Consider the following 22,762-nt stretch of genomic DNA (forward strand, 5'->3'; position numbering starts at 1 on the left):
AATACTGGAGCTAATTATAAATAATTGAGTTCATATCAGAATTCAAATTAGGATAAATGGATGTTATTTGCAGCACTAATTAGTCAATACTAATTGCCCAGAAGCAAAATGACGGATTGGAAGACTGGATTTGGGTCAACACTAGGAATTGCCAAACCAGTACGTTTGGTGGCTTAGCAAATGACTCATGAACGTCCCAGGCACAAAAAGTTGGGAAGCTAACCAGAATTCATAAATGCCAAACAAAACTTTCTCCTCCATCCATTGACTCCATCTCCCCAAATCTTCCTGCCTCATCCTATATATTATTCTCTTATCAGTAGCAACATTATCATACATGAAGTGATCAACTATGGCATCTCTTCTGTCCTTGATTCTTATCATTTATGGCTTCTTCCTTTCATCTTTCACCTCAGCTTCCCAACATAAAATATGTCCATTTGATGCAGTCTACCAATTTGGAGACTCGTTATCAGATACCGGCAACTCTATAAGAAGCTCCTTTGGTGTCAATTCATCAGCATCTCGTCTGCCCTACGGCGAGACATATTTCCGTAGACCTACAGGCCGGTGGTCTGATGGACTTCTCGCTATCGATTACATCAGTAAGTTGATTGAATCATAGCTTTCTTCAATTCATCTATCCTAACCACTTTTCTTGTCCATTAACTTCTTCTTCTTCATAGATTTGGCTCTTGGTCTTCCACTTCTTAATCCTTATCTGGAGAGGAATGCAAGCTTCAGTCATGGAGTCAACTTCGCAGTAGCTGGAAGTACTGCACTCAACAATACATTCTTCATGAAGAGGAATCTTTTCGTGTCCCCAGGCAACATTCCCCTGAGCGTCCAGCTCAACTGGTTCAAGACCCATCTCAAATCTACCTGCAGAACGCTTTCAGGTCCGATATATCCTCTTTGATTCATTTTGGGCTTTCTGCATCTGTCTCCTTTGATCTGGAAAATTTTGTCTAGTCTTCTCACTGGTACATATGTGCAAGAAACGAGCACCACATATTGTCCAGTTGTATTGAGCTATGGATAGTAGTAGCATTAATGCCATATATAGGTCAATGGTGTAAAATCTATTCATACCAGTCAGTCTGAAGCGTCAGTTTTGTTAGCTTTATATCTAGAAGGTATTTAACACCAATTAAAATAAAACCAATTGAATAGTCGAGAAAGAAGGTCTGTTTAGTTTGAGAGAATAGGGATCTGGAACCGGCCCATTCGATTCCAATTACAATCATTTGGTTGGCCAGAATTGGAATTCAATTCTTATTCCTAGTGAATGGCATTTCCCTACTTGAATAGTCATAGACCATTCCAATTCCAAGGGATTTTGATTCTAATTATTCCAAGGCAATTCAAACGAATATCAAATATTCTATTATCAAAATTTGATTTGTTTATCAATATAAGATATTTGCCTCGATTTTAGTGTATGTCATAAAAATTAAATTTGATTCCGAATGTCGAACTTATACTTTACCCCTGTATTTTCCCACATGCTCTTCCACTACTTTGATTAAAGGTGTAAATCGGGTTGTATCGGGTATGGGGTTTTAGGTCCATGGGCTGGCACGACACAACAAGATTGTGTATTCTATGTTGCCTGCGGCACGGCCCGGTCCGGCCTGTGACATGACCATATATAATGTAACTAATATATATATATATATATATATAATATACAATTTCATTTTATTATTGCATATATAAACAATTGTATACATCAAAATTCATATAAAATAAAATTTTAAGACTTTTTTTGTCCATTTTGATTAATTTACTTTATTTTTTTATTATATTTTTCTTTTAAAAAAAATATACCTCTCATGGCTTGGCCCAGTCCATGACCCAGTCTAGTTCGAGGCTCGGCCCACGGACCAACACAGCCCACAGCACGGCACGGCATGGCACATGTCTACATGGAATCAGATAGTTGGATATGTCGGGCCGACCCTCTGAAGTATGCCAGGGGAGGGAAGCACAGCCTGGCTTGGCCCATGGGCCGGCACGGCATGGGCTGCTCATGGAACATGCCATCCCAACTCAGCATAACCCAATTTACACGTCTAACTTTGATTAATGTCAAAGGCATCTGGTTAAGATTTTATGTATGGAGTCTCTTATATAAAATATTATACTTCTATATCTCAGTTAGAAGCTTAGAAATTTTGGTTCCAAAGTTTTATTAACATGGATTAAGATTTGTGTTTCCAAATTTTTGGCAAATTGCATTTCTTTCCCTAATAACTATCGTTGCATCAGGTTCAGGCAATGTGCTCTCAATTTGTCCTAATTAATTTCTTGGTCACTTGTATCTTTGCCCTGTGACACTGTGATTGCTTAGATTCTTCTCTCTTATGTCTACTATTCATGTAAGGTTATTGCTCCAAAAGACTTACAAGAGCTCTAGTGTTCATGGGGGAGATTGGAACCAACGACTACTTTTACTCCTTCGAAGGCAAGTCCATTGAGGAAACCCGGACTTACGTGCCTTACGTTGTTAGAGCCATAAAAGAAGGTGTTAGAGTAAGAGTCTGATCTTCCTTTCTTTTTCTGTTCATTTTCAATCCTTCTCTGGTTTTGAATTTTGATATCTTTGACCATTTCTTGAGTAATTCATACAGGAAGTAGTTCGAGCTGGTGCTGTTAATGTAATAGTTCCTGGAATTCCTCCCATTGGATGTGTACCAACCTCCCTTACTTTCTTTCAAAGCAACGATACGAGGTCATATGATGACATGGGATGCCTGAAGGATCTAAATGAGTTTGCAATGTATCATAACACCCATCTCCACTTTGCACTAAAAGACCTGAGACGAGAGTATCCTCAAGCTGCAATATTATATGCAGACTTTACGCAGTTTCCCTATCAATCATCCGTCAAGCAATGGCTCTCGGTTAGTCATCTTCACATTTCTTACATCCAATTCCATGGTTAAAAAGAAGGGTCATTTACTATAACCAAGGTTCAAATTTTTGATACGGTACGCCTTGCATCAGGTATACTGTATCGTATCTTTGGGGGCCCGATATATTTGTTTATAGGAAGTGTTTTGGAATCCCTCTTTTTTTTTAAATAAAAAAGTGTATAAAAATCCTCTTCAAAAAAAAAATTTAAATAAGATTAAAAAATATTAAATCGCATACTTTTTAATACCAATACGCCTCTGCCATACACAGGGGCATACTAATACTTTGAACCTTGACTATCACATCTTCTAATTTATTAAAATCTATCCTATATATAGTTTGTGTTTTATTAAAACACCCTCTATAGTTTATAACCCATTTACTTAATAGGTTGTCTTAGAAGTGGAAAATGACAGTTTTAACAGTAACTAATATCTGTTTAAATAAATTTAATAAAAATGAAAAAGAAAATGAAAATATCATTCCTGCCCCGGAAAAAATGCAATCAACCACTCTGTTCGATTAGTTTTGTGGTCTATTCGAAGAAGGAAGATATGTTGTTATAGATGAAAAGCTCGAACACCATTCTTTTCTCTTCATTCTATGAATCCAAACATTGTTTCTTTCTAAAAGCTCGATACAAAATGCATGGATACTTTTAAGAATAAACAACCATGGTCCTCATTTTTCACTCAATGTAGCTGGTCACATGACCAGTTCCCGATGGCAAATATAAACCCTATAGGGTGTTTTGGTAAAACACAAATTATAAGTTTTAGTCAATCCAAAATAGTATGGGGGTGTTTTAGTAAATGGCCCAAAGAAAAAAGGTACCGGTGGCCCATGAACAGTACTCAAATAGTTCCTTTGATTTTATTGTGTTTAGGATTCAAGAAGGACGTGTTATTAAAAGCTTGTTGTGGTGTTGGAGGGGACTATAATTTCAGTCTGGACAGGCCGTGTGGATCTCCGGGTGTTCCTGTTTGTTCCAAACCTGCTCAATACCTTAGTTGGGATGGTACTCATCTCACTCAGGAGGCTAATAAGAAGCTGGCAGACTGGATGATTCACAATGTTCTCACAAAGATCCCATGTAAATGATAAGTAATTTTCATATATAAGTGAAACTCTAGGAGTTAATTTCCACTTAATTAGCTGCTGCAATCACACTTGCTGGATGTATGATACTAGTAATTATGTAATGGAAAGAAGCTGCTTTTATTTTATTTATATATAATCTGAGCTGATGGGAATAATTTAATTTCATTTTTTTTATGGAGGAAACACCGGCATAGCAGAAATTAATAGTTGAAAAGACCCCAAGAATGCTTGAGGTATTTGGAAAATTTTGATATAAGTTTCTGACTAGAAAGTAAGAATAAAAAAGTTAAAGCATGAGAAACTGTTCAATTGAAACTCCACATCTAAACACAAGCAAGGTTAATGTTGATGGCTTGGTTAATGATAGAAAGAAATTCTGCAATTAGATGTATTGCAAGAAACAGTCCAGGACAAATTATTGGAAGAGAAAAAACAAAAAAAAAGGTTAGCTATTTGAGTTAAGTAGGGTTTTGGTCCTTGATTAAAAACCTACCATCTTCCTGCAAATTTATGGGTGAATGTAGTCAATCCAAACTGTCCACCCGACAGCAATGATTTCAACCTGCCGTTGATTTGGATGGTGGAGTCGTTCGTTTGAATGTTAAAATAATGCATCTATTGCAGTAATTTCAACCTGTCGTTTATTTAACATTTTTTATAAATAAAAAATTAAATTTTGAAAAAAATATAAATTAAACATAAAACAATGTAATTAAGATGGTTCAAAATATTAATATGTCCGATACACTGGTAGAGGCATATCGGACGATATCAATACTGTATTTTTACTTTTTTATTTTTTTCAAAACCGATTCAGGGGGGCAATTTAAGGCTCCTCCACCCCCTGAATCAGTCAGAACCCCGATATACTCACTATAAAAACGTATCGAAAATGTCTCGGAACAATACGTATCAGCCGATACGGATGAATACATATCAATATTTTGAACCTTGTATATTACATATTATTATACATTAGATAGATAGATAACATGCTGACAGTCGGTGACCAGCAAACTGAAGGCAAAAATTTTAAATGGTTTGGCCTCAGCCTCTGGGTCAATTTTAGTTTAAAACATATCTGGATAGGGGTTATAATTATAGCCTATGGTTTTTTAAGGCTTTATGGTGGCATGATTCCAATGGCCTGACGAGGTTCCCACCTCAATTTGCAGAGGTGTACGCCTCACACCTTCCCCTCAAGTTTCAAGATGAATATGACTTGCATGCTTGCCTTGCAAAAACAAAGGAAACAATCAAATCTTGAACAGTAATTTGATTCAAGTGATGAATTTTAGGAATGAAAATAGGGCAGGGACCATACTCCCCATCATCGACTGGAGAGAAAAATCAACCTCCATCCCCGTCTCCCCATCATCGACTGGAGAGAAAAATCAACCTCCATCCCCGGCTCCCCATACCCATCTCCATTCCAATCAGGTTCCTCTTCATTCCCATCCTCGACCCCATCTGGGGGGGGGGGCTAGGTACCCAGTGGGGATGGAGAAAATTGTCATGACAAGCTGGACATCTAGGTATAATATAAAGTATTTTATTTCTTTCTTGTTTATCAAAAGCCAGCATGTTTTAACAATTGGCAGGTAAGGTCTTTTTGATGGAATGAACAAAAATGAGCAAATGATGTAATGGTTTTAGTAGCTTCATAGAATGAGACGCATCGGTAAATGTAAGTCATAACCCTAATTCCTTCATAGACAAGAGTTGGCAGGTGAGGTCTTTTTGATCCACGTATACATGGTTTTCCAGATCAATGACAATTGATCAAGGCTTTTGCTTTTCAATGTTTTTTAACATTTTCTTTCCTGCAACAAAAAGAAAGGAGTAATCTATCAAAAAAAAAGGGAAATCCTTATCAAGGTTCCATTAATTGGGTCCTAACTAACCAATTTGAGTGGATAGCACCTTATGGGAATAAATTTTCAGGATCAATGTTTTTTCTTTATTATTTTCTTCCTGCCAGGATCTTATTCTGAAAGCAAAATTGGCAATCTATTTCCTATTTATAGCATAATATCATATGTAATGTCCTTAATATTTATCACATGTTTTTTAACTACAAAATGGAACTCTTTATAGTGAAAATCCAATCAGACCTATCTAGAACAGCAAAATAGACAAGAAAATAATGAAGGGATGCATAGCTAGAATAAAAGGATACAATCCAGTTATATTCACCCTTGTGATCTATCTTTGGATCCCCCTGATCAAGCCTGGATACTTTCCATACAACATTCTTGAAAGTTGTGTATTTGTACAGAATAAACATTTGACTTGCTCCAATCATAAAAAAAAAAAAAACATTTGACTTGCTCCACTGTATATGCACGGTCTGTCAATCATATCAACATTAAAACTCAATTCAACAGTGCAAATATCATCTAGTCCATGCTTGAAGCCATCAACTTGTTATCTATGCTCTTTTACATTTTGAAGCACTATATGTATTTTACTGGAAAGATCATGAATGGATTTAAGCCAGTGTTCCATAAACATTGCCACAAAGTAATAAACAAATAAATGAATAAAAACAATCATGTCGAATTGAAAGAGAAAATGCAAAAAGAAACTTTCACATGACTACATGTCTAGTCTGAGTAGGTTCCCAGACAAGCTTGACAGAACCATTCCCAAGAGGAGAAGGAAACACATCAGATATCATGTATAAACAAAATACATCCTTGCGCAAGAAGAAATATATGAAAAGCACCAACTAAATTACAATAATTACAATCACAAGTATCAGACTTTGCCCCTACTAAATGCAACTACCTGCCCCACTATCAACCATCTGGGCATGAAATTTAAGCAACCACTTACGCCGGAGGTTTGGGCTTTTTGCAAGGAAGGACCTAGCAATTGTATCATGTTCATTTAAGTAATCAAAGGCTGAAGCAAGAAATGATTCATTGAAGCCTTCAGATTTCATAACTTCTGAATAAAGTACATGAGAAATGTCCTGGTAGCGAGTGTTTTTCAATGCTGCAGCTACCTCACCAATCTGCTTTGCTATTTCATCAATCTTTCTGCTAATAAATTCCAAGGAACGACTTCTCTTCCCATGATGCCTGGCCTTGGATGATGAGTAATCAGGTGTCAGAGCCTGCTGCTTCTCAAACTGCATGCCCTCCCCTGTTTCTTCAGCATCAATATTCTCATCCAAAATGAAATCTTCATGTTCTGTAACAGGATCAGCTGATTCTACATTTACAATGGCATGGGATTTATCAAAACTTCCAGTAGGTTGATCTTTTCCACATACAATAATCATTTCATCATACATATCAATCTGCCTATTTAGGTACTGAGCAGCCTTCGGATGCACCTTAATCATCATGAAAGGTTTAGACACAAAATTAAATATATTCACAAGGAATAAGAAGTGAAAAAAAGAAAAGCTAAAATATATCATGTTTAACATACCGCAATATAATCATTGTATGCTTGAACATGTGCTGTTATCATCTTTTGGGTGTCATCCCATCCAAACTCACTATTTCTTTGCAGTGCCATTATGCAATTGTACCTTTTCTTTGTTGTCCTTAATCGATTCTCAACATTGTCAGCTGTACAGAGAACACCAAATTTGTTGCTTACATATGATGCTGCGCGTGCATATGATGGCTTTTTAAATCCTTTATCACCCTTCTTTCCTTCCCTTGCTTCTTTGGCTAGAACTAGGAGGAGACAACGATCCATAGCAGGTGTCCACCTTAACTGCTTTATCCCAACATCCTTGTTTGACATTTCAACCTGTGTATGTAGCATGAAAGAACAAAAATAAACGCTTACTATACAATACAATCTGAAAATTTCACATGAAATGAATTAGTATATGAAGCAACTTTTGAATTCATCGCCTACAGGCATTGTGAGACCCATGAAGAGACATTACAAAACAAAGTTAGGCATGTCTTTTCATGGATCCTACCTTGTTTATAGGATGAAGAATTGGAGGATTTGCATAAGTCAAATGTTCAGTAGCATATTTCATTGATTCAAAACTTAGTCTAATAAGTTTCATTGATTACTGAAATAACTGAACCCAAAAAAAGAATTACCACCAATCTCCTTCTTGGGATAAATCATTAAACTACACAGGCATAGTGGTGGAAGGGGATTTGAAAATTTAGTGAGATGGTTCAAAAAAAATTGTCACATACTCTGGAAATACAGATATATCTTAGGGAAGCAAAGACTCTGGCTGCAGAGATAAGAGCTGCATATAAATGGAGACATGGATCAACTAATAGTATGGCTGATGCTTTGGGAAAATTCAGGGAGAGGGCGATTTGAACAAAACCATAAAGAAAAAGGTTTCGGACTTGGACACGCACCAAACTCTAGCGCATCACACTTCTATCATACTAGATAAAAATACTAAAAACTAGGATTTGAGGCCAAAAAAAATTTTTTTTCTGGAAAAAATAGTGGGGCAAGGTGCCAAAAACGAGTAGATCTTGAAACATTAGCCCAAACTGGTATAAAGATAACCGAAAACAAAGTTATGGACTATGGAAGTCTCAATACATCTTATTGGCTAACCCATTAGCCATGACCTGGTGACCAGGTCAAACAGGTCAACAGTTCAACCACTAGGGTTGGACGGTTTTTTACCAAGCCAATAGTTTTTGAAGAAATTTTGGGTTTTAGGAAAACTGGAGCCAGAATTGTGACCAAGTGAAAGTTCAAATGTTTTTGACTGTCCAGGACCCTAGGTCAATGGTAGGTTGAAAACACTGGTTTGAAGACTCTCTATCTAGGAAAATACACAAGAAAGAAAGAGCCAGTTCCATGTTTCACACTTTATTGGTGCTTCCATTCATCAGTGACTTTTTTTTTATCAGCAACATACATACAGAAGTGACATCTCTAGTGTTATGCATATTCTTCTTAGTATAACAGAATTTTATTAAAAATAAAGAAAAATGAGATCCTCCTTCCTCTTCTTCCTCGTCCCTCTCCTCCTTCCTTCTCATCCCCCTCCTCTTGAGGAGGCTTATGCCTCTTACATTCTGAACTACGCCTCAGGCCTTCAAGTAGTGGAATGCCTCATGTCACGCCTCTGTGTTTTAAAACATTGGGGAAAAGATGTGGAAGTACTAGTTTGGTCTTTTTCTTTGCAATAACTCACTAGTATTAATCTTTTGGTGAAAAATCTCCCAGCAGAAGGGCTTATTTTATGAGGCACAGATTGGAACCAAACCACCTCAGCACTACTACTTGCAATATTCTGCTTATTTATCTTCCACATGACCAAGTTCCCTCCTAGATCATTGTACAATCCACCCTCTGGACCTTCTTATGGGTAACACATTTTAAATAGCACATCCCAATTTGGGACCTCAGGATTTTGCATAAATTGGCTTACCACACTCATTTCCAATGACATGTTTGGTCTGGTAATAGGTTAATAGTACAAACTTATGTAGTCTATTAACAAACCAGACTCCTATACTTCCCTGAATCATCACAGGATTCACCTTGATTTGCACTTTTCATATTTGGGTCCATTGGAGGCTTTGTTGGCTTATAGCCCCAAACCAGACTCCTATAATTCACATGGAATATTCCTCAGTTGCTGAGGGAGCTCCACTACCCTCACATATGGGTAGCAGGATTACTTCTCAGAAACTAATTGCTACAATTAGGAATCTTCCATGTGGAAAGTTTAGTTTGGCAATCAGAAAGAGTCCTTGTATTCCTCTTATTACAATTGATGAAAAAAATTGGCCCAAAATTCATTCCCACATGATCAAAATAAAGCTTCTTTTATAAGCAACATTTATATTAAAAAATATATTTGTACAGTTAAAATTGATCGAGCTAAATCTGATACAGGTTTGGGTATAAGACTAATGTGCACACTTCAGGATTTGACACAGCCAATCCAATGGGCTGTGTACTTCCATCTTTTACAGTGGATGTTAAAGCTACCTCAACCAACATTCAAATTTTTTCAAGAAAACAAGGTCAATCAGTCAAGGAGACACAAACTTGTCATTCACCATGAAAAATAGAATTATGTACTTCCAACAAGGAGCAAAATGTTTTCCCCCTATCTGATGAACAGCCACCTTATTTCTCCACATGGTAGAATAGGTAGGGTTGTGTACACAAGCTACCTATTTGATCCAATTAGGAAGCCTTTTATATTTAAAGTAGTAAGTTTCCCCAAACTGAACAATCAGAAATTTACAACTTTTGGCAATAAATATGTCCCAAACTATTGCAACCTATATTAATCATGGAATCCAAGTAACTGGTACTAGATCCTTTTTAATTTGGCTATTTAAATGTCAGTTCTTGAATTTTGTAAGAACCATTAAGATGTAATCCCTTTCAATAAAAGTGAAATTTCATTAGATGTATTGGGAAAAAAATGTGACATGAACAACAAAAGACGCTAAGTGAACATGAAAGGGTAGGACAATGGATTATACTTTTTTTTTTCTATTTTCATATATTTTAATACCTTAATTACTTAAAAACTCTTTATTTTGTTATCTTCTAAGCATTTCATAAAATATAAGTTTTAGGAAAAAAGCAATACAACTGCAGCAATCAAATGATTTCTCACAAAATATCAGCAGGTAGATAATTACACTACGATTTCTTCTTCTAATCATGGACTATCTTCAAATACAACCAACATAAAAGCATATCAGCAAAGATACAACATCACCACGAAAACCATTCCAGTCGAGGAAACCAAGTTAAATAAGTGTAAAAAAAAACGACAGACTAATCCTCAAAATCCACCAAGGAATTCATAGGAAATACATAAAATAAATTTAACTCCACAAGAATTTTCATTAATTTCAATGCTCACCTGATTCCCGGACGTTCTAAAAGCTTTTCTAGAAGAATTCCCCTGGTCCGTAAAATTCAAGCTAGCTATTCGCTTCTTTGCGTGCTCCGGTAAACTCACCGATTCCTTTCCGGCATTCTCTGGCGTACCGGGCTTCTTTTCCAATGACGAAGAAGAAGATGATGAAGATGACGACAGAGAATTCGACGAAATCTGATTCTGGGTCGACATATCAGCAGCTCAAAAGAGTTACTAAACAAACACTAACCCTAACCCTAACTCATTCTGTAAAGCCTCATTCTGTGTAACTTTTCTTCTTGCTTACACATCAAGTAAGAAAGCTTGCAAGAACATCATAAGAAAGCGACTCCAAAACCCTAAAAGAACATCCAGATCACAGGAGATGGAGTGCAGAAGTGTGCTTGGATTGTTATTTTTTTCTTTTTCTTTTTTTTTTTTTTTTTTTTTTTCTAAAACTGAAAGAGCAAATGAGACTTGCTCTGTTGTGCTTCCTTCACCGTAAACTGGAAAAGGAAAAAAAATTTCATGCGAAATAACATTTTTCGCGTTTTTTGATTCGCGCCGTAAAATCGGAATAATGTAAAATATTTTGCCAGGAGACCGAACAGACCAGTTGCATGGATAAAAAAGTAGACCCCAGATTGATTCTGTATAAACCATTGGATTCGTATATTTCATCTGGATAAATAGTTCAACGATGCATGACCGTAGATCCTCAGTCCCTCTAAAATCTCCAAATAAAGATTCCAATCTGTTGGATTTTACACCTGGTATCATTGTTGCTCTTCTAGTTTGAAAACTCTGTCAGCGGTTCACTCTGCCGAATGCCGATACTAGCAGCAACGTATTATGTATGTGAGTGGTTGCCTGGTTGGGGACGATTTGTTTGGGCCTTTTAGAATTTGAGCTAGGCGTAGTCGTAGGGATGATCATTCTTAGCCCAGCCCAGCCTGGACCCATTATCTGGCCCGGTCAGAGCCCAATGCTTCTAGGCCCAATTGACTTGGAATTATACGTTATAATCCTTAGGCCTTTACGCCCAGAAGGCTGTGGTACGGGCTGTGGCTTACTTGGATCACCTTATATTAGGTGCCCATTCGGGAAGGCTTTCATGCTTCCGCTTCTGGCTTTGTGAGGTGGGTCCCACACAGACGGCTTAAAAAAACTCACAGCTCAGCCCGGTTTGACTTGGATTAGGTTTATACTCTTTTTATTAGAAATACATAGATATATAAGATCAATTTTTGTTTTCTTCTTTCTCCGTTATCTGGTTTCTTTTGTTTCTTTTGACTCTGTAGTGCAAGACTAGAATATTACGATGGAGAGAAGACCATGGAAAGATGAGAAAGACATAGTGCCCCCAGCGGGCTACAGATTTGCACCCACTACGAAGAATTGATAGTCTATTACTTGGCTGAAAAGACGAGAGATCCCACTCTAAGAATTCATACGATCACTGAAATCAATATCTACCAATTTGACCCTGAGCAGCTTATAGGTACGTAGCTTTCTTTGTAACAATTTTTTGTTTAATTTCTTTGTTACGTTTTTTCTTCTTTCAATCTACATTTTTTTCTTCTATTCTTGGTTGTTCTCTACTTCTCTATGTCGATCATCCCTGATTATGTTCTGAAATCTGAAAAATCTTGATGTAGGTATGGCCTAAAAGTGGGCAAAAATTAAAGAAAGAGAGAATCAAGACCAGAGATCCCATGTTTATGGGTGAACCAGCCTTGGATTGGATGGTTCATTGTATGTTTATGGGATGTTCCTTTGGGGTTGAACCTTCTGGTCAATCGTGATGTGGGTATCATCTAAAATAGGTAAAAACCAAAAAGAAAAAGAAAATCAAGATTGAAACAGCCTTGGTTTGGATGGTTCAATCTATGTTCATGGGATGTTCTGGGACTGGGTCCGGTTTAATAGTTTTTAATCTTTGAAACTTGTAGCGTAATGGGTTCACCTTGTTGACTCTGGCCGGTCCTTCTTTTTGTCTTCTTGTTTGGTGAATGAGTAGACAAACTGCACGTCTTAAGGTGAAAAGTTGTGAGGTGAGAGAAGGTTGTTCAGGCGAGAGTGAGAGTCTGAGAGAGAAAGAGAGGAGTTCTCAGACATTCTGGGGATTGACATATTTAACGGGAAGAAGGTTGAAGATGTTGTTTTGGGATTTTGTGAAGATGGTTTTGAGAGGATTCTGACTGAAACTGGGGAAACCAAGGATGACTCGATGCTTCCCACTGACGAGACTCTGCTAACTGCTGACCCAGAATTAAGGATAGATTTGCTTAGAAGGATGGATTCCATGCCCAATCGAGCTTCTCGAAACTTAACAGAACTCCTTCTAGTCATTTCGCAACACTGAAGATTTTGATAGAGTCGAAACCGCACAGCCCAGGAAATTAAGCCAGCACTCTGTCACAGACGACAGCAGGAAAAGAGATGATACATTCTGCTGAGTGCTAACCCCCTAGCCATAGAAACTTCCGTTTCAGTCTGACCATCAGACTGCAGCAGATTATCGTTCCTCCACCAGAACACCTCAACCCAACGAAGGCTGTTAAGAACAATAACGCCTCTTGGGCTCTGGCTGGCTGCTTCCAGAAAACATGAGAATACTAGGCATATATCTAGCTTTGCAAATATTTCAACACGATATAGCTAAATACCGAGTTGTTCGCAACCACCAAGCCGTGTTGACTCAGCGGTTTGTCCGTTCGGTTTTGCTACCTGTTTCTGGGTCAGCAGTTGGACCGTTTGGTTTGAACGGCTGGTCCATTCCAAGGAACAGGTTAAGCAGTTCGGATTTCATACTAACTCAATTCTACAATCCTCTCTATTAACCCAATAAAATAATGCCACCTGTACCTAAACGTCTTTTGAGTCTTTAACTTTGATATAACAGGGGAAACCGGATCTGTTCTTCACATAGGGCGTCTCACACCGATCTTACACACACGTTCTACCATGCATGGGAAACATCTCCTGTACTTATAAGTTATTATTCATAAAAGATGTTTCCAATGCACAATGGATGTACCTGTCAAGCGCCCATGTGTGAAGAACAGATCCCCAACATGTATTCCTTCAAAGAATTATGCACGATTCTAAACCACCACCCCGTCATGTTGAACCAAAACCTTAATTTTATATTTAAGATCCAATTTAGAAGGAGTACAAATACAAATTTGTAGAAAAGCAAAACCTTGTATAGTTGGGGACCGGCTTTCATAAGCCCCATGTTTGGGGCATCGGATCTGCCCTGGGCAGCAATCTACGGAATGAGAAGTTATCCTCTAATTAGGGCTGTCACACCGACAAATTGACATGCAATCCGATTATTATTTGGATTTGGATATTAAAATTTGCATATCCGATTATTATTAATTAGAAACAGTGTGGATTTGTGAAGTTTATTTATATAGTCCTAATAATACATATAACATCATCATCATCCATGCATTATAATATACCGTAAACATATTGCAGAAAGTTGGGTTGTTTTGGAATGTTTGATGCCTTTTTTTAAGCCCATGCCAAAGTGGGTCAATCATTGCTTTTGTTATCTATTTTTTATCCAAGTCACATCAGATGATATTATTGTCACTTATCTTGCAGAAAAATATACACACATGAATGAAAGAGCAAGAGTGGTATTTCTATACACCAAGGGATCGTAAATATCAGAAAGGGAATAGGCCGTTCTGCACCCAATGGATACCGGAAAGCAGACAAAGATATCAAGGATGGAAATGGAAAGAACATTGGTGTTAAGAAATCTTTGGAAAGTTCATTATTGCCAAATTAAACAAATTTCGTACATTAAGTTGCTTTTATCATTGTTTTCTACTTTTTTTAATGATGTACCTTGATTCCGAAGGTTCTTGATACCTAAGAAATGTCACTTTACTCAAAATAAAATGATATGAATGCAGAAAGGGAAAGCAAACAAAGATATCAAGGATGGAAATGGAAAGAACATTGGTGTTAAGAAATCTTTGGAAAGTTCATTATTGCCAAATTAAACAAATTTCGTACATTAAGTTGCTTTTATCATTGTTTTCTACTTTTTTTAATGATGTACCTTGATTCCGAAGGTTCTTGATACCTAAGAAATGTCACTTTGCTCAAAATAAAATGATATGAATGCAGAAAGGGAAAGCAGACAAAGATATCAAGGATGGAAATGGAAAGAACATTAGTGTTAAGAAATCTTTGGAAAGTTCATTATTGCCAAATTAAACAAATTTCGTACATTAAGTTGCTTTTATCATTGTTTTCTACTTTTTTTAATGATGTACCTTGATTCCGAAGGTTCTTGATACCTAAGAAATGTCACTTTGCTCAAAATAAAATGATATGAATGTGATTAAACAATGTTGCACGGGAACTCCCTTTCGCCTCACTCCTCCTTCCTCCTCTTGCCCTTCTTCCAAGTCCGCACTTCACAAAAATCTTTGTGTGCTTCTTTTGGTTTTTGTTGTTTCATAGTTTCCTACCACACAACAAAGAGGGGTAGTTGTCAACACCCAATTTTTGCATGGTCCGCAACTTAAACCCCAATTTACCCCAGATTCCTAATCAAACACCCTCGATCTCTCTAAAACACATAAAACCCAAGAAACTCGAGTTTCACCCAAAGAACCCTCAGATCCACCGTTAAACCTACCTAATACTTATCCTATGGCCCTGATCGACCTCCACTTACACATTAACTATTAGATCAGACATAACCATCAGACCCAGAAGCTCCCAAGACACCCTACCCATGAAGCGAAGATTCCTTTATTCACCCATCCATCAAGCGAAGATTCCATTTCGACTCCTCATGTTGGCCTAAATACTCAGAACCCATATTACCTTGATCTTGACATATCTGGACCAATCAGACTATACCTTTAGACTCTAGGCATACCATAACACCTAATCATAAAATTCCACCCCTAAATTCCCCTATTTGCCCATCAATTAAATAAAGATTCCATTCCAAAGCATCCTGTTGACCCAAATTCCTACAATCTTGACCCTTTAAGAATGATCAGATCTTGGACACCCCCAAATACCCACTTGTGCAATATAAACCCAAAATACCTCCATTTACCCTTCAATCACATCAAGATTCTATTTTAAGGCCTTAGATTGATCGTATTATATATTTGCCAAATTCGGGCCCAGTTGCCTCAATACCAATCACCTTAAACTACCAAAAAAATCATACCCTATGAAATTTTATCCAAAAGAAAGCTTGCTTGCCCCTTAATCACACAAAGATTTCATTTTGAGCTCCTTAATTAACTGAATCGAGCCATTTCCTGGTCTGCCCAATTCGGGCCTAGTTGGGCAAATCTGGCCCCACCAATCAACTCGGAATGTTTGAAAACCCTACCTTGTAAATCTTTCACCTAAAATACCCTCATTTACCTTTCCATCTAAAAAGATTCCATTTTAGCCAATCTTATTGGCCCGTACACGCACAAACCCACTTTGTGTTTAGACCCATCTCAACCCTCCACTTTTTTTACCCGAAACCACCAATCATTGAACCAAGACCCCGGTTTGACCTCCTTAGACCCGGTATAACCCTTTTTCAAAATTACCAATATACCCCTATACTTCCCTAAAATTACAAAAAAAATCCTTTAACATACCTATAAATTAAGCGTCTGTTTGGCATTGTTGTCACTTCTCTAGAAAATAGTAACACATAAGTGCCACGTCAGAAAAAACGGTGCTCCAAAAAACACTGTTTGTTTGGAATTGTTTTTCCATAAAAACAATGCTCCAAGCCATGCCTTGGAAATTGAGAAGGTGTGGTTTAGAGCAACACCAAATTTGGCATTTCTTGGTGCTACAGCTCATTGATGCCAATAAGGACATAAGGAGATAGTGACGGGGGCATGACGTGGCACTAGATAATTGGTACCAGTGAATTTAAATTAGCCCCCCACATCATCATTTCTAATATTATCATTGGGAGATGTTCCCAATACACAGTGGGGATGTACTGTGGGAATTGTGGAGAGCAATCTTATGGGGGCTGATTTGATCTCGGTACTAGTGCTGAAAATATTTCCTAGAGCATTGGTATCAAACAAAAAATGCCGTTGTTTCTCCTAGAAACGTCCTACCTGGTAGCAACATTTCCAACGTTACACATCGTGTTGTATCTACAACATCGATTCCAAACATAAAGTTTTCAATTTAGGATAATTCACTATTCACTCTCTTCCACCCTTCGACACACAACGACGGAGTGGTAGGAATCTTTCTCCACCAATACCTCTCTCTCAATTTTCTTCTTCTTCTTCTTCTTCTTGTGTATCATTCTCCCCTGTTCCTTCCCAGTGTTGCAATTTCGGGCAGCGCCGGTTCTTTGTCCGCCAATCTTTCTTTCTTTCTTTCTTTCTTTTTTCTTTCTTCTTCTTCTTCTTCTGCTTCTTCTTCTTCTTCCATCACCTTTATTTCACATAATTTGAAGGGTGGTACTCCATTCCAAGCCCAAGTGAGTTGTTTTCCTAATGCTCACAGGGCATTTTAAATTAACTTTCTCTATCAATTCAATTATGGTTTGTTTGGTTGCCGAGAAGGGATGGGATGAGAAAGGAAAATTTTATTTTCTCAATTAGGGTGCCTATGTTTGTTTGCTGATACCTATTATCCTATAGAATTTGCTTTCTATTGTTTGGTTGATGTGAAAATTTTGCAAGCTGTTTGATTTAAGCAAAAATGGTATCCAATTCCACAACATAGCCCTATCCTATTTACGAGATGACATGGCATAATATTGTTTGATTCTTGCCACGTGGCAAGCTGACATGGATATATTAAAAACATGTGTTTAAAATATGGCATATCCGTACTATTTTAAAGTTAGCAAAAGTAACTCCCAAGATCATTTCAAAGCAAGCAAATACACGTGGCATCATTTAAGCAAATATAAAACTGACATAACCACCAAACTAACTATCAAAACAAAAACGACTATTGATTGTGAATGGGGTTCTTTCAACACCTTCACCTCCATGTCAGTATCCTCTATGTAGGTCTTAGAGGTGTTTACCAATTGTAGGTTGTTTGGGTGGTGGATGCATATTACATTGGTATCGTTGCAATTGAGATACGACATCTTCATAAGTGCTATACGAACAAAAAATTGCTCCACTAAATTTGTGTACTTGGGCATTGCACTCTATCCATGTGAAATAAGTTCCTAGTTGTTGCCCTTTGAACACAACATAATATTTTGCCATTTTAGACCTATAACCATATAAGCACATATTCCATCAAACCATATTTGATTAACCCATAATTGAACTTGCAAATAAATCAACCACCAAATACAATACGAAATCAAACATATGCTATATATGGAACCTCTAAACCCCATATTCATAAACTCAACTAGTAATTAATTTTGTCAACATAGGAACGTCTGAACCCCCTATGTTGAGTTAAAATCTATCATTCAATGAGTTGAACACCTGTTCAAAGTAAATATTTAATCACCCACCCTACTCAAGAGAAACACTCATACAAAGCTCAATGAAAAAAAAATGCTTAAATTCAAAAACTCAACTACTATATCATTCATCAACATGGGAACCTCTGATTCCCATATGCTGATTTAAAACCTATCAATCAAAGAGTTCCATCTGTACCGATTTCAAGAGATCCATCCATACTAATTTCAGCAAAGAAAACCTATTTAAGTAATCATTCAATCAAATAGTTGAGCAACCCATTTAAGTTCATAAACTCAAGTAATAAAACCTATTTAATGTCATCAATTCAAAGAATCAATTGTCTACATGGGAACATCTGAATCCCATATATTGAGTTAAAACCTGTTAATCAAAGAGCCAGAATATACATTCATCTTAAGTTGGAAAACCCTGTATAAATTCATCAGATCAATTATGCCAAATCATCATTCCCATGGGAACTTGTGAATCCCATATATTGAGTGAGAACCTGTATTTAACAAATAGATTAACACATGTTCAAACTAAATATTCAACCATCATTCATGAACCATCAGTATCTTCTTTTAATCATCCACTTGGGTAATGTTCAAGTTGTCCACAAAAAAAAATGATTGTTTATATCGATTGGTCACGACAAAGCCAGTCAAGACATATGAGTCATATGTCAATCTAAGTAATGTTCAAGTTTTCCAAAACAGGAAAATGTAGCCAATAAACAACCCATAAAGCATAAAAAAGTGGGGTGTTAGTGAACCATATATTCATTAGTGTCTCTAAAAAAGGGGTATTCCCAAAGTAACTTCAATTAAGTGAACCCAGCTTCAAATCTAACCATGCCTTCCTCAATTCTGGAACCAAGGCATAAAATTCTATTGCCCAATTTTCAGACTCAATCAGATAATCAATTGCCCTTATGAGGAAGGAGGGGTTGTGATCCCCTAAACTCAACACATCATCATAAATCTTTTCATTCTTTAACAACCTGATTCCCTTTTCAACAACAGAAGTCAATGACTTAATGCTAGATGCAATCTCATGTACTTCTTTAACAACTGCAACTGCATGACTTTCTCTTCCGCAAACCCCTCCACTTAGCTAAGCTACCCTCCTCAGGTGGCCTAGCCTAAAGAGTTGAGTCACCAACATTGTCTCCATTAACCTCATCAAATACAGGCTCATGCATTGTTGGCATGCTAGTGGTTTCATTCACTGTTGTTGCCTCATGTCTATTTAATTTCCAATTAGTGAATGCTCCAACACTAGTTACTTGATCATTTCCACATACTATAGCTAGTTGGCCATAGTTGTGGCTACAAGTTCATATCTTACTTGTGTATTGTAATATTTAGGATGGATATCATATTGAAGTTTACTTGAATGTATTCATTCCACATATGGTGCTCTGCATCGATGGTTTTAGTTATGTCATTCCGGGAAAAACCACTAGAGTTGATGATGTTTGTTATCATAGAGTTCTTCTTTATTGTCTTCATTCAATTCCTAATGTGGTTCTATACACACTTCACTTCATATTTTAGACTTATATTTCTTGCAAATGTAGTGTATGGCAAAGCCTTAAAGCTCTTGTTAACCTTGTGTCCAAGGGTGGTTTGCTCAACCAGAGTTTCAATCTATGTGTTATCCATCTCACTTGTCCAACTCATGTTCACATTATTAGCTCTACCATCAATTTCGTTGGATTTAGTATCCATGTCTAATTCTAACCAAACAACAATAAGTCAAATTACACAATGAACACAATAAAATTTATACATCTAGCGTGCCACCTCAACTAGTTCATAACAGTATTTCAACCAATATCAACCAAATTTATACCAAGTTTCATCATTCCAGTCATTTATAAAAAAAAAAAACACACACACACATAGTACAACTAAAAATAATAATGTCCAACACAAGATAGTTGTGTTATTAACATAAACTAGTCAAAGGGAAGATAATAAAAAATGCTAATAATTAAATAAAGAGTAAATGTACATTGTGAAGTCAAACATAGAAATACATGTGAAGATTAAACAAATAAATTTAACGCCGATGCCTTGACTAAGCCAACTGATAGTTTGCCCACATTTGATTTGCTATCTCGTCTCTAAGACGATGTCCTTCTCTGACAGACTCATTTCTACTAACGTGTTGAGATGATTGAGTATCATCAACCACATCATCTACCACTTCCCCATCATTTGCATCAACCGTTGCACCTTCAGCAACATTGTGATCATATTGAGACATATATAGATCCACAACCATGACATGGATATGCAATATGCAACATGCATAGACAATCTTGACTTGTGTTTTGAATGGGTAATGCTACTCAGAAACCAATAGTGGAAACCGCTTCTTGAGAACCCCAAAAATTCGCTCAACTACATTTCATAGTGAAGCGTGACGGAGGTTGAATAACTCTTTGGGGTTCTCAGGTTGATGTGCACCCCATTCCTTCAAATGGTATATTGTGCTCTAATACAGTGTTAAGAAGCCAAGACTTTAGAGCAAACCCAGAATATACCAAGTAATATTTACCTATTTCAACATATGAGAAAATGGTTAGATACCAATTTCCACATTTACACCTGATATGACCTATATGGATATGTATTAGCACCTTGTGGGACATGTAGTTTGTGTTCCTTTGCCATTGCACTACTTAACATGCAAGAGTCCGATGCAGCATCCTCCCATCCAAGTAACACGTAGGTGAAAAGCAAGTTGAAATAACACGTAGCAAGGATATTTTGTGTTGGGTAAGACTTACGATCGTGTAATCTAGCTACATCTGCAAACAAAACCTTCACAGGTATGTGTCCCGTCAATTGCCCCAGCATAATCCTACCAAGCAAAGCATATTGATTGTACTATGTGATTCACTACCTAAATCAACATAGATAATTGAAATATGTAATATTGTCACTTTCCTTAACTGAAAATATAGCTACAAGTCGTGTTGGTTTCCAATCTCTGGTGGTGTGTCAAGACTACTTGGTTGGACCAGGTATCTATCTTCTAAACTCAAAATTGCATCTAACACGAAGTTGAAGTGGCAGCTAACAGTCTCTCTAGATCTACTAAAATGAAATCCCATAGTCTTATTCCTAACATTATGTGCTAAAATGTACAGGAATCTAACAACTTGTTCTTCTACGCTAGTCTTCAATGTATCATGAAGTTATCCGATCTCCAATAGAATTTTACACAACTTGTAGAAGGATTCCTTCCCCATTCCTATTTGGTTGTAACAATCAACTTATCGTCCCTTATACAACCGATCCAATAAATCTTGTCTTTGTAAGTCTCGATTGACAGAAGGTTCCCTATCAACATAGTCCAACCATTCTTGTACAAGGGTCAATGCAACTGCAACTCCACTAGTTGTAGCTCCAGCAATCACAATCAACATCCCATTGTTCATCCATGTTTATATAGAATAAATGATCTAACCTTGCTTGGTATTAATGTTTTTAATGAGAGGGCAGTTTAATCAAATAATAGGGAAAATTTAACAATAATCAACTGTCACACAATGCATTTGAAATAATAGTATTAAAAAAAATAGTTTGAAGGTTTAGTGGATACTATGGCCCATCCGGCCTAATCTCTCTCTCTCTCTCTCTCTCCCTCTCTCTCACACTCTGTGTGTATGTGTCTCCTACTTTCTACAAGTTTTTACCCACAAAAAAAACACACACAAATCAAACATATTAAATAAAAAACATTAAATAAACAATATTCAACAAAATAACAAGACAAACATAACACAAACCAGTTGTGGGGTTGATGGCATTCACATATGAACCCTCAAAGAGCTATAATAAGCCCACTTTGAATAACCATATAAAACCCACAACAAGTCAGCACTTAGAGGGCTTTCTCTTGGGATGCTTCAATAACAACCTTTTAGACATAAGAAACAATTGTGTTACGAGCTTTGGATATTTGATGGACTACTTGTTTTTGCTTCAGTCAAGTTCCTTAGAGCAGCAGTTTGTGCACTCAATTTCACCAAATGTGCAACATCACATCTTATATACAATTTATGAGCTATTTCTATGAGATGATAGCAATATTTTAAAGAGTGTGAGGTCTGAGTTGAGATGTTAAGATATTCTAATGTGTGAGAAAAAAATATAGAACCATGCACACAGACTATTTATATTTAACAAGAATGTGATAGATGAATTAATCATCATCATCATCATATAAAGGACTATAAAGTACTAGGAGCTTAACAAAAATTTAATTGCCTTCATGCAAGTCGGTATTAAATAACTAATAATTTAAATAATCACATGCACATACACACATAGAGAGCTTAGAATTGACCTTTAACTTGGGCTTGTGATAATAACTCAACATGGTGGACATGTTATTGACATAAGGTGCCTTATGG

The 22,762-nt window shown here is 36.8% G+C and overlaps 3 protein-coding genes across 3 annotated transcripts; 1 reads left to right on the forward strand and 2 right to left on the reverse strand.

Moving 5' to 3' along the window:
* Positions 1-351: 351 nt before the first annotated feature.
* On the forward strand, positions 352-4,146 carry LOC148845578 (acetylajmalan esterase-like). The gene is made up of 5 exons (XM_088953089.1): positions 352-605; positions 687-899; positions 2,387-2,535; positions 2,634-2,906; positions 3,806-4,146. Exons 1-5 carry the CDS (start codon positions 353-355, stop codon positions 3,827-3,829), a joined length of 912 nt encoding a protein of 303 aa, XP_088809215.1. The 5' UTR covers position 352; the 3' UTR covers positions 3,830-4,146.
* Positions 4,147-6,559: 2,413 nt separating this feature from the next.
* LOC148845579 (uncharacterized) lies at positions 6,560-11,464 on the reverse strand. The gene is made up of 3 exons (XM_088955688.1): positions 10,871-11,464; positions 7,462-7,791; positions 6,560-7,363 (listed from the first exon to the last, which is right to left on the reverse strand). Exons 1-3 carry the CDS (start codon positions 11,078-11,080, stop codon positions 6,797-6,799), a joined length of 1,107 nt encoding a protein of 368 aa, XP_088811814.1. The 5' UTR covers positions 11,081-11,464; the 3' UTR covers positions 6,560-6,796.
* An 8,951-nt stretch (positions 11,465-20,415) lies between these two features.
* LOC148845580 (uncharacterized) lies at positions 20,416-21,784 on the reverse strand. The gene is made up of 4 exons (XM_088955881.1): positions 21,639-21,784; positions 20,981-21,204; positions 20,843-20,898; positions 20,416-20,685 (listed from the first exon to the last, which is right to left on the reverse strand). Exons 1-4 carry the CDS (start codon positions 21,782-21,784, stop codon positions 20,416-20,418), a joined length of 696 nt encoding a protein of 231 aa, XP_088812007.1.
* Positions 21,785-22,762: the final 978 nt, after the last annotated feature.

The sequence above is a fragment of the Nelumbo lutea genome, chromosome 7 (genome assembly GCF_056320005.1).
Source record: "Nelumbo lutea isolate HS-2025 chromosome 7, American lotus-T2T, whole genome shotgun sequence".
NCBI classification, from domain to species: domain Eukaryota; kingdom Viridiplantae; phylum Streptophyta; class Magnoliopsida; order Proteales; family Nelumbonaceae; genus Nelumbo; species Nelumbo lutea.